Genomic DNA, 12,362 nt, shown 5'->3' on the forward strand with positions numbered 1-12,362 from the left:
TGGCACGTCTTGCCTTTTTTTTCCACCCAAAATGCGACCCGACGCCCCGATCTCACGCCCGCCCCTTAATGAAGGTGGGGAGCAACGGATGGCTTGACGCAGGGGGGCCAATGGCGGATGATGCGCTGACACATAACGGGGGAGCGCTCTCCAACCTAGTGGAAATTGAAAGATTAATAATTCAAAAGCAGCCGGCCGTGAATCAGTCGGCCATTTTGCTCCTCTGAAACTTTTTTAGCGCGGAGGTGTGACTCCCGGCCGCTATTTCCTCCTCAAAGTTTAGAAGTGGCGACGTCGGCATTCGTACGTTGGATTTCGGAGCAGCGTGGGGGGGTCGGGTGAGTGGGGGGGGGGCGATAGGGGGTGGCGGCGAGAGGTGAGTGGCGCATTAAATGTTGCGTGCGCAACGCTGCGTTGGTTCAGTGGACCGTTCCATTCTGATCCCGGGGCAAAAAGTTCAACAACAACAAAAAAATGTAAAATTGTTTGCACATCTTTATCAAAATCAGACTTCTTGGGTGCAAGAACATTTTACAGGAGAATCCAAGGAGCACCTCGTAATCCCAAAGCCCATTAACCAAAAATACCACACGCAACCCGTAATCTTTTAAATGTTTTAACATCAATATTCATGCCTTGTTTAATAGAGACTTACCCAAATTTAGTTTCATTAAATATTAACAGGAAATTAGAGAACACTACTTGAGAATGTCAACGCTTTACAGTGTAATAATGCCCGTTTTATTTACAGGAAGTCCTCAGGTTACGAACGAGTTCAGTTCCCGTGCTTGTGATGTAACTCGAATTGTGTTCTAAGTCGGATTTCACCATTAAAGTCAGAATTGATGTCAAAACACTTTGCATAAAAAAATGAAAAATACTGAAATAAACAAATAAGATGCTGTACTTACCGTTACTGCTGAGAGATGGATGGAGAAGAAGGGGAGGCTGTGTGCGCTTCGCTATTTTGAACTAATCTGGTCCTCAATTCAGAACATCTCAACAAACATCAAAGAACCTTGTTTTGTGATCACTGTATCCGACATGGGAACGGAACACTTCACGTGCGCTACAATACGGACTTTGTCTATAATAATCGTCGCCGCGGTCGACCGACTGAAGCCTCGCTCTTGACCGATGTTCGTCAGCGTCTCTCCTTTCACAGATCTTTTTATGATCTTGAGCTTCATTTCCATGGTCATGGATTCTCCTTTGGATGCAGAAGCATCGCTAAAAGATGCAGTTTTCTTCTTGGGGGCATAATGTCTAAAAAGGAGGGCGAAAAATGCGAAGGTGCACAAACATGGACGAGCATTCTGCACGTTAGCAAGACAAAATGGGGGACGGGCATTGTAAAGTCGAAACTTTTTAAGTCGTTTTAGTTGCCATATGTACGTGTGCATTTATTTGAAAATATGATGTGATTAATTGCAAGTAATTTTGGCGACCCTCTGGGGGCCCAGTTTGAGAAAACCACAGAGTTAGATCACCAGAACTGATCGAGTTCTTCTTTGGTACTTTCAAATTTGACGGGAGTTGCTTGGGTGGTTTTTTTGTGTAATTCTGCGCGTGTTGCGCGTCGACATGCGCTCAACCCCCGACTGCCTCTTCGCAGTCGAGTCTTCCGACTCGCACGTCCGCATTCCGTTGAACGCATGACGATACATGTTTGGCAGCGTCATTCGCGTGCCCCTTGGGGGGTCATCGTAACGGTGTACTTATCGCAGGTGATCATTTCTTGCCAGCTAGCTCACCCTCGGCGTGTTGATGTATGTTTGAGCCGTGTGCTTCCTCCATTTCACTCCGTCATTGTCGCATTTCCAAACGATTCCTTGTGTCCTACACCTCTATCGTGATGCATTTGAAAGTCACGTAAATAACTGCTTCCCCTTCCCTCCAGAGCGTCTGTGTGCGTGCGTGTACGCGAGTGATGCATAAACTGTCATCTGGTGGTAAATCTTTGCCAGCCAGCATCCCTCTGAGACGTCTTTTAATCCCTCTGCATCTTTCCTCTCTCTTTAGGTGCTGGCTGCGACTGGATACATACTTTATCTGGAGCTTTATAGGGCCTGCTACACTCATCATAATGGTGAGATACACGCACACACGCGTGCTCACTCTCAGCACCGTTGGCCGCCATATTGTTTGTGCAAGTTAGGCGGAAGTGTTGCCAGATCTCCTCCCAGGTTTCTCTAAGTGTGTCAAAAGTGCGAAATTTAAAATCTGCCAATAGAGGTCGTGCACGTGACGTCACCGTTTGCACGCCGCCATATTGCCGGTCAAAAAGAGCTGCTCGACATTGTGGGGAAACCTTGAACCGGGGGAGAATATAGACAATCCCCGAGACCCGTTGCGCTGTTGGTTGTCACGACAGACGAGACAGATATTCAAAGAAATCATTCTATGGAAAACCGGCTGAAAAGACCAGAAAATAGCGATGGATTTCGGCAATTAAACGTGATGGACGGTGCACAACCAAAATACGGACACGCCTGGGTAGCGATCGCTTCATTTCACCTAGGAATTATTCTTCTCAAGCTCAGATTACCAAAATGTATTTATAATGCCACGTTGGCTCATTGGAGAACAATGCATATTAAAAAAGAAAAAAAATGTCTATCGCAGAGGTTTACGGAGGTTAAGCGTGGCCGCAATCGCTTCCGTGTACGTTCCGTGGAGACGACGCCATCCTCTTTTTTTTCCCGATCATAGTGAACGAATGCGAGTTTGTGTAAAACCAGGGTTCACTGATTGAAATATTGGTATTTGTATTGAATACTAGCGGCAAAGGTCACCGTGTCGCCGAACACGCTTCCGCGTTCACGAGCCGTCAAAGCCGTCACTACTGTATGTGGGATTTATTCCTGATTGAGTCAGTGCAATTTCTGATCGGCGAAAAACATCAATTTCGGCATTAAATACGGGTCCTCTATGCCGAGTTCATCTAATTTTTTCCACGTACTGTCGTTTATTTTCACCTTCTAAATATCTGACGGTATCGGACAAGACTGGGTGTCGTGTCATCTCCGACCGACTCAGCGTTGAGCGATGCTTAGCTTGACCGGCAATATGGCGACGTAAACAAAAGTCACGTGATTTGACGACGTAGGCGCACGAACCTCATATGTGAATGAACTCTCCCAATTGTAGTGTAACCCAACAAACTGAGCATGGTTGGGACGGCGCACAATTTGCCAACCATTGCAAAGTCTGAAAATAGCTCAACCAATTAAAACGTGAGTTTCTAAAGTTGGTGAAAGAGCTGCAAAAATGACGAGGTGGTCATTTGCATGCCAAGTGAAAGGCTTGCACTATCAGCGGTATTTGGGTCGGCGTACGCGGGCAAAAAGGATTTCATCTTTTGAAGGACTTGCTGTCCTTCAAAACAGAATAAGAATATTGGAGAATCGTCCCGCACGAGGGGCCGCCCAAGTCATACCGAAGCGACGCTTCCTGTCGTTGAAACACCGAATTCCCGCCTAGGCGGTGACCAAATTTACGGATTACAGCCTTAACAGGATAAACGCTCGGAAATAGATGGATGGCGTCTCCGCTGGTTCCAGTAATTGTACACTTGGCTGGAGAAGCTTTTTCCAGCTCATTATCTCGAGCGCCACGTACACAACAAGCGTTATGTGTGCTTCCATTTTTACTCACGCCTGCAAACGCAAACATCTGACAACTCCTACGGTTTCTTTAATGGAGTGCCAGCAGAGTGCAATATAACAAGAGGAGCATATGAACATTATCATGGTATTTGTAATATCGCTTCATAATTTGTCAGCCAATTCTTCTAAGAGGAAGAACTCGTGTAGTGCTTTGACTTGTACACAAATGAGATAAAATGAGAAATACACGCATAAATTGAATGGTGGCAATGGGACATGTTCTCAATGTCACGAACGGCGGAATCTTCTCGTCGGCCACGCTATCGCCGATCCGAGCGAGATGACGAGAGGGGTCGGCGTCGTTTACCCCCGCCGCTAACCAGACAGCCTCAGATGTAGATGTAGCACGACTACGTCTCGATTAAAAGACCAGCGGAAACTGCGGAGTCCGGAAACGTCCGCCCACAGTGATTCTGAACGGCTGTAACGGCTGTAACGGCTGTTCTTGGGCTTCGACCGCACTGCACCGGCTACCGTCGGCCTGCGCCCTGCTCGAGAGTCGACGGGGTTTGAGTCGGCCCACGGGACTAACGATTATCACGTCTGTTTGTTTCAGCTCAACGTAATCTTCCTGGGCATCGCACTTTATAAGATGTTCCACCACACAGCCATCCTCAAACCCGATTCTGGATGTCTGGACAACATCAAGTAAGTGTACTTTCAGGCCTGCTACCTGCTGACGCTTTCAAAGAAAGGGACATCAGAACATAGAATGTGAGACATCTTCAGCTGAAGGGTAAACTGCTTTTAGTTTGGGCAAAAAAAAAAAACAAAAAAAACAAGAAAAGATGGCCTTGAATGGCCGAGAATCCGGCGAGCAGCAGCTTAAAAGCCCATCGACGCATTATTTATTGTCATCTCGATCCTTAAAAATGGACGTATTCAAGCAAGTGACTTCACTCGGGCAGCATCTCGACTCATCGCTGTCGCCCGGCAACACGTTGGTGGGGGGTGGCGGGGGTGGAATCGCTGATTTTTACAGAATGTGCAACACAATCGCGAAACTGTTTTCGTCGGGCAGGAGGCGGGCGACACCCTCAAGTGGTTGCCAGCCAATGGCGGGGCACATGGAGATTTTAGAGTTAGACGATTTTAGAGTCTCCAATTAAGGCATTTTTTGGGGATGTGTGAGGAAAAGCCACGCAGGCACGGGGAGAACGTGCAAACTCCACACAGGCAAGGGGGGGGCCGGGATTTGAACCCCGGTCCTCAAAACTGTGAGGCCAACGCTCTACGGTTGCTCTGTTCATCAGTTAATTTTTCTTCGTTTGCCTTGTTATTCTTACTGCACCACCACGAAATAGCGACAGATCAAAATTAAAATCATGGCACGAACAAAAAGTTGAAAGTCATTAGATTGTACGTGCGGTCAGCGATTTAACGTTATTAAAATGTACCGTATTGAACAGGACAATACAATTTATCTTGTGTCCCAAAAAAAAAAAAAAAAAGGGAGCAAAGAGTCCACCATCAACCCCCCCCCTCGTTGTTGTCTTTCTGCCCCGAGCTGCATTTGACCCGTTTGCACGTGCTTGGATTCTGGCTGCAAATTTACTGTACAAGCCCAATGGGGAACGTGGCGGAATGTGCGAGTGCCTCCTTCCCATCTTGTCTTTCTTGAATTCGCCGTGTTTGCTTGCAACACATCTCATTTCTGCCAGACGTCATCTCGAGAGGCCTCCCATTGAAAGTCACGTCGTTATTGTCGGCGTACGACCCTCTGAGAACGTTACTTGAAAATTATGACTTGATTTCCGATGAGCGCCGCGTCTCCGTCTCCTTCCGCTAACTAATCACGACTGCGTTATTCTGTCATCCCGCCGACGAAAGGCTTCGGTCTAATTTGAACAATATGCCGCCGACGTTGAAAGTCGCTCACGAGCTGTTCGGATCGTTTGTTGTTCCTTAAAAACGTCGCCGCCGCCGCCGCTGCCTTTTTTGGCAACAGGACCGGGAAGCGTTTAAGAAATGAAGGCCCGGCCGGCCGTGTGATCTTTGCTCCAGTGGCTTTCGGGGGGGGATGTAATCAAAAGACTCCGTGAAAGATAAAAATCAAAGCGGAGTTTAAGGAATACGACTCATTTGGATCCCCCCCCCCCCCCCTGTTTTTTTTTTTAATGCTCTTCTCTCTTTCTCTGACTACGCTGAAGGTTGAATAGATTATAATCAAGTTGGCTCTATTAGTCATGTCTCATTTCCTCGTTAATCATAATTGTGCCCTTTTTGTGCCATTCCTTTTTGTTCACGTCGTCTTTTTAATCCCGAGAGCTCATACGTTGTCTGCTGGTCAAGGCCGTTCCCCCATCAAGATGCCCCGACGTCTCCCCGCAGACGTTTTGATTGGTTTGCCTCCGCTTTGGCCTCCCTTCCTCAATCGACCCGTCCGGCGGCGTCGACTCATCTCCCCGGAATACGAACGACTTGGAACACGTGTGACATTTGTGAGCCGTTTCTTCGGCCCCGTGCAACTCGCCCGGCGTGCCGTTGAGGCATTACGACGGTCGGACGCGAGCGAGGGGGGGAGCGGCTTCGGGGCGGGTGCGCGGAGGGAAGGAAAAGAGGGATGAGCGGCCTCCTTTATTGGAGAGGGTCGGCAGACGGGCTTTATTGGCGCTTATGTCTCGCCTGAACGGTGCCACGGAGGCCAACAGCAAATCAATCACCTCGGTCGCGCTCACTCACTCGCGCTCCCCTTTTTCTTTTTCCTCCTAATATCTCGCTAATATCCTTTCCCATCACCCCCTCAGCCTCCCTCCATCCTTTTCCGTGAGAGCTGATCACTGTCCATTTGGCCAGTCGCATCAGAGACCATTATCTAAGCTGAAGCGGAGCAGAAACGCTGACCTTTAGTGGGGAAATGCCACTTTCTCATGGCGCTAATGTCCACCCGACCCCGACCCCGACCCACTGCCCGCTGAATTCTCACACGGGCCCTGAGAATCCTCCCGGTATTTGGTGCGCGCTCGCCGTGACGTCGGGGTGTACAATAAAAGCAGACTGGGTTTGACAAGGCGGCCACCAGCAGGGTTTGCAATTATCTTAGCTGCTTAACGAACTAAAGGGGCTGTCAAAAAAAAAACGAGAAAAGAAAATACTGTATCAGCTTGGAAAAAAAAAATGCTGGATGTTGGGACTGAACCCATTTTAAAGAGGAAAAACCACAGCATCCCATCTGGAACCTGAATTGAGAGAGTCCTAATTTTCAAAAATAGCATGTCAATGCCGTACATTTGCATAGAAGAAGAGAGCAGAACTTACAACAGGATCAATCCGAGCGAACAAAAAAAAAAAGAAAAAAAAAAAAGGAACATTCGGCACTGTAGGAATGCGGCAGCCTTTTAAGATGAAAAGTAAAAGAATAGCCGTACCGTACGAAGAATAAATAGTGCAAGCTTTCCCAGGCTGGCCTCCACATGTCTGCGGTGAAGAAAAATAAGTAAATAACAGGAGGACGTAACAAGGAGCGGCGCAAAATTATGAGCTTCAAAATAAAACAACAAATCTGGACCGTTTGCAAAGTAAAATGCCATCAAAGCTGACACTTGTCACGATGTCGTTTTTGTCTCAGATGTGCTTTCTGTCAAGTGTCTGTTGCCGCGTTGGAGCCGGTCCAACTTTGTCACCCGATTCTGATTCTGATCGAACTCGGACCAGGCAAAAGGAGCTACCGATCTTTTTCACGCTTTTTTTTTTTTTTTTGGGTGGGTGCGGGGTGAATCGGGTTTTTGTGACGCGACTGCCGGACTCTAGTTCACATCATACAAAGTAAATGGAAGTGCGGTTAGCTCATCTTGTGCCAAAGTCAGCCGGCAAAGGTCCAAATAAACCCGCCACCCCGATGAAGGGAGGCAGTCAAGAAGATGAAGATTTAGTTGAACTTGAAAGACTTCCGAATTCAGAAAGTGGTCATGGCCTCGATCCTTGCTTCCTCCATATTTTTGTAGCGTTTGATTGCCGCCTTTTCGATGGAGTTTGATGCTCTCAAGGAACACCTCTCTCAGTTTTCTCCGTCCGACTTTGTCGGGGATTTCGGTGAACCCGCCCTCGCCCCTTCGCCATCGCGGCGGGCTGAAGCGCCTTTCCGATCGGGGGCCAGAGATAAGGTTAGCCGAGCGCAAACCGAAAAGCACTCTCCGTAAAAGGTGTCCATTGTCCGTGGTACTACTGACCTTTATGTCCAACACATTAAGAGAACAATCGTTCTTTTCAGAGCGAAGCACGTCGAGTGCAACACAAGGTGGGGGCGCGGGGGAGGCGCGACTCAAAAGATCTTCCTTATCCTGCAGGTCTTGGGTGATTGGGGCCATAGCCCTGCTCTGTCTGCTGGGCCTCACCTGGGCTTTCGGGCTGATGTACATCAACGAAAGCACCGTCATCATGGCTTATCTTTTCACCATCTTCAACTCGCTGCAGGGCATGTTCATCTTCATCTTCCACTGCATTTTGCAGAAGAAGGTGAGTAAGATGCGGATCCGTGTGAATGGATGGGATGGAAGAGAGCCATCGGCGTGCCCAAATTATCGAGATGAACATAAAATCCGATGGCAACCCGTCCGTCTAATGCTCGCCGAATCAGAGTACAGGATTTTAGCCCCCGTATTCTCCTGAATTTCCTTTGGCTGACATCTTGTGGTGTGACCTTATCCACAACCAACAATTCGGCCCGAAAACAAAATGAAAATGTTTGATTTTTTTTTTTTTTTTTTTTTTGGGGGGGGGGGGATATCTTCCACGTCGTGCAGCGGTTCCCAAAGTCAACCTGGGCTCGGACCCCCAACCTCAACTTTCGCCTGTGCTGGACACTCAATTTTAGTGCTCTTGCTTTTTATTTTTGCACAATAAATCAAAACGTGGCTCAACACTGGAAAGGGCAATTCTCACATCATGATTAGCTTCCAGACGATTTGGGTTTTTTCGTCTTCACACCACGGACCCCCTGGAAAGACGTTTTTCACCCCACTTTGGGAACCACTGAAGTAGTGTGACAACGACAGCACACGATAACGTAGACAAATGGGATTGCGTATTGTGACTGGCGGTTTGACCCCCCCCACCCCCCCCCCATTGCCAGCACACTCGGTCGCCGTTATCGACTTGAATTCACGTGCACGACGCAATGTTTGCTGAAGCATTCCACCATGACTCAACAGAACATCGGCATGTTTGCGTACAAATGTTAGCGGTAGCGCTAGCTTGCTGGGCTTCACAATCTTATGTTTCGAGGAATATTAAAAGCACGTGAAGGTTCCTCGAGTCCTTCTTGAACGGACAGTCCCAAACAATCACCGCCTGAGAAGCGGTGACGACCCCGCCCGGTCTTCCTCTTTTTGTTCCTTTTCTACATGATCGCAATCCACTGTTGTCGTCGTACTACATGCACGACATATTCGCAATAGATCTATTTTTTTCCTTGATTTGAATGACATTGTACTGAACGTGATGTTTCCAAAAATGAGCCTACACGCACGTCCTGTCGTATTTCCACACCCTCCCGCACTTTGTTAGTGCCTGGAAGAATCCAAGCGGAGCGGGATATGCCGATAAAAATCACCAAATTCTCAATATTCTCTAATGTGGTGCCAGTCCCAAAGAGGGCTTTGGGTTGACCGCGCGTGTGTGTGTGTGTGCGAGATGTACTTAAGATATGTGTTGGGCCCTCAGATCAGGTGTCTAGAGAGATGCTGAGGTTTTCTTTGGCTCCGGCCCAACTTGGTTTCTCCCAAGACGCACGGAGTGGCTCACCGCACAGCTGTTCAAACAGAGCATGCGGCAAAACGCGGCTGCCAATCCAACTGGCTTGTTAAAAAGCAATTACGCCGCTATTTGTTCTAACTTGATTGGGATCGAAATGCAGATGTTGCGTGTGTGCGAGTGCGTCACGTGACCCCTGGAGGGATACGGCTATTACAAACGCAGCTAATAAAGTTGGCTCCCGTGTTAATGGGGAAAGTTGGAAAGTTCATCTTTTAACACTGACATTTTGATGGAGTCGAGGGTTGTTCAAGAAACCTCGGCGAGGAAAGCAGCTCACGGGCTAATATACAGTATCAAATTAAGCCAACGTTATTGTCGTCCCGCCGAAGCTGCGGGAAGACGGAGGATGCGACCACAGTCCACTTTCTTGTCAGTGCTGCACTAAGCACAAAATTCAGCCAATGTCCTCCCAACTGCTTCGAGTGCATGCCAGCGTGCAGGTGAAAGGTCATTTTGCAACTATTTTACTCTGCTAATTACCGTGGGAAGTACTTGGAGCTCGGTGCGACAATGAAATACGGGGCAGGCTTAGCTTCCTCCAGGATGCTGATCAAAACTTTAAGAAGAAGTTTTCAACCATTGGAAATGTCGCAAATAGTCGCAGTTTTTTTTTTTTTTTCCATATACGAGCCGTCGATACCGTATGATACTGTATCTTGCTTCCACTTGTGTTTACAAATTTGCGATACAAAGGCTGGATGGTGAACTCACCTCACAGTATTTTGGTAAATTGGAAACAAACAATTGCAAACAAACTTTTTTTTTTCTTTTTGTCAAACTAAGTAAAAGATATTTGCGTGTACAGAACAAAACCACTTAGCTTTGCCTTAGAATAGTCCCATCCATCCATCCATTTTCTTTTGCCTGCTTATCCTCACGAGGGTCGCGGAGAGTGCCGGAGCCAATCCCAGCTGTCGACGGGCAGGAGGCGGGGCACACCCTGAACTGGTCGCCAGCCAATGGCAGGGCACGTCGAGACAAACTCGGGGCAATTGAGAATGTCCAATTAATGCTGCACGTTTTTTGGGATGTGGGAGGAAAGTCGGAGTGCCCACCCGGAGAAAACCCACGCAGACACGGGGAGAGCATGCAAACGCCACACAGGCGGGTCCCGGATTGAACTGTGATGCTGCCAACGCTTTACCAGCTGCTCCACCGTGCCGCACCTTCGAAGAGTCCATCGAGTTCATGCCAATAAACAAATCGCAAATAATATTGCTGTTGCCTGTTCTGTGTGAACACAAATGGTGGAGCAACACATCTAACTGGTCCAAAAACAAGTACAGCAAGCAGAAGAGTCTTACTTGTAACTGAAGGGATTGAGATTTTTGTAGTTTGGTGACATCTCCATGCGTTTTATACGACATATTACACTGAACATTAGAGAGTGGGAGTTTTGTTGTTTTGGTTTGTTTTCCGCTCTCACCACTGGTTGTTGTGATGTGTTCTGGTGTTGTTAATTTTTACATTCATTTCTTGGTTGCGATTTTTTTTCCACTGACGAGCTCCACCTCGCCACTTTGCAGGTGCGCAAAGAGTACGGCAAGTGCCTGCGTACTCACTGCTGCAGCGGCAAAAGCGTGGAGACGTCCATCTCCTCCTCCAAGACCACCACCTCCCGCACACCCGGTCGCTATTCCACGGGCTCACAGGTGAGCTTACCTGCCTGCACACCTGGACGCTACAGCACGGCCGAATCTCAGGTGAGACAGCCGCACGCCGGCGGGCTTTTGCGTTTCATTTTCAACCGTCGATCCCCTTTGGCCTATTTTGAACGGCCGTCTCATCTGAACATTTTGAGTTCGTTTTGAGGTGAAAGCGGAGCGAGCCTCAGCCTCGACTCACAGCTCAGCAGATGCTGGCAAACGGTTTTGACGTGTACTGTAAACGCAGTAGACGGACGCTTATTTTGATCCCCCTTCTTAGTTTTCTTTTCGACGCTTGTTTATTTGCTGTTTTTGGTTCGACTTGCGATGGAAATTGCCCCCTTTTTTCAAACATCGCTAACTTTTATATACACCGTAATTTCTGGACTATAAGCCGCACCTGATTATAAGTCTCCCCCAGTACCTTTTTGCACATACATAAGCTGCGCCTGTATATAAACCACACGTGCCCACATTGAAACATGAGATATTTACCAAAAAAAAAAAAAAGAGTTTTCACAATTTTAATAATATAACCTTAGCTTTTCCTTCCAAACGGTGCCTTTGACGCGGCAGTAACACAACACTAACAAGGCGGGGTAAAAACAACATACCGGTAAAAGTCACTGAGACGCGGCAGCAACACGGTTGCGTAGTACTAATTAATTGGATTCATGCACAAAGTTACATTAAACTTGCGTCTTCCTCGACACATACTGCAATATCCCACCTGTCTCACTTTTACCTTTTCTACTCGAGCGTCCCGTTAGAAAAGAAATGCACCAATTACCCGCATCATTGTATAAGCCGCAGGGTTGAAAGCGTGTGACAACAGTCGCGGCTTACACTCCGGAAGTTACGGTACCTTTTTTTTTGTGCGTGTGTTTTACCTCGACCCTCGCCGCCGTTACTTTTCCTCATTACGGCTTCTCCTGTTTTTCCCACCCCGACTCTTCCCTTCCTCTCCCGTGTGCGCAGAGTCGAATTAGGCGGATGTGGAACGACACCGTGAGGAAACAGGAGTCTTCCTTCATCACGGGGGACATGAACAGCACCGCCACGCTTAACAGAGGTAACCGTGGGATACCGCGCAATTGCATCGGCGTCACTTTCAACATGCTCTATTTGCCTTTACTGGTCGCCGAATGCGTCACGGTTTCATCTCGACTGTGGGGCGCATAACTGCATCTGACTGTTTGACAAAATAGCTTCCATAAATCAGAATCCAAATTCAAAAGTACTTCTTTTAAGACTCAATTTTTAAAAATACTTCTCTTTTCGCTTCATTTTGCTG

General features: G+C 47.8%; 1 protein-coding gene across 2 annotated transcripts in view; it reads left to right on the forward strand.

Annotated features, from left to right (window-relative positions):
* The window catches only part of adgrl3.1 (adhesion G protein-coupled receptor L3.1), a 139,618-nt gene that overhangs the window by 116,738 nt on the left and 10,518 nt on the right, over positions 1-12,362 (forward strand). For both annotated transcript variants that reach the window (XM_061831132.1, XM_061831133.1), the window contains 5 exons: positions 2,023-2,089; positions 4,225-4,316; positions 7,955-8,123; positions 10,949-11,125; positions 12,047-12,140. In XM_061831132.1, the coding sequence (XP_061687116.1) occupies positions 2,023-2,089; positions 4,225-4,316; positions 7,955-8,123; positions 10,949-11,125; positions 12,047-12,140 (599 nt within the window). The remainder of the gene's footprint in view (positions 1-2,022; positions 2,090-4,224; positions 4,317-7,954; positions 8,124-10,948; positions 11,126-12,046; positions 12,141-12,362) is intronic.

This window comes from Syngnathoides biaculeatus, chromosome 9, assembly GCF_019802595.1.
Source record: "Syngnathoides biaculeatus isolate LvHL_M chromosome 9, ASM1980259v1, whole genome shotgun sequence".
Taxonomy (NCBI): domain Eukaryota; kingdom Metazoa; phylum Chordata; class Actinopteri; order Syngnathiformes; family Syngnathidae; genus Syngnathoides; species Syngnathoides biaculeatus.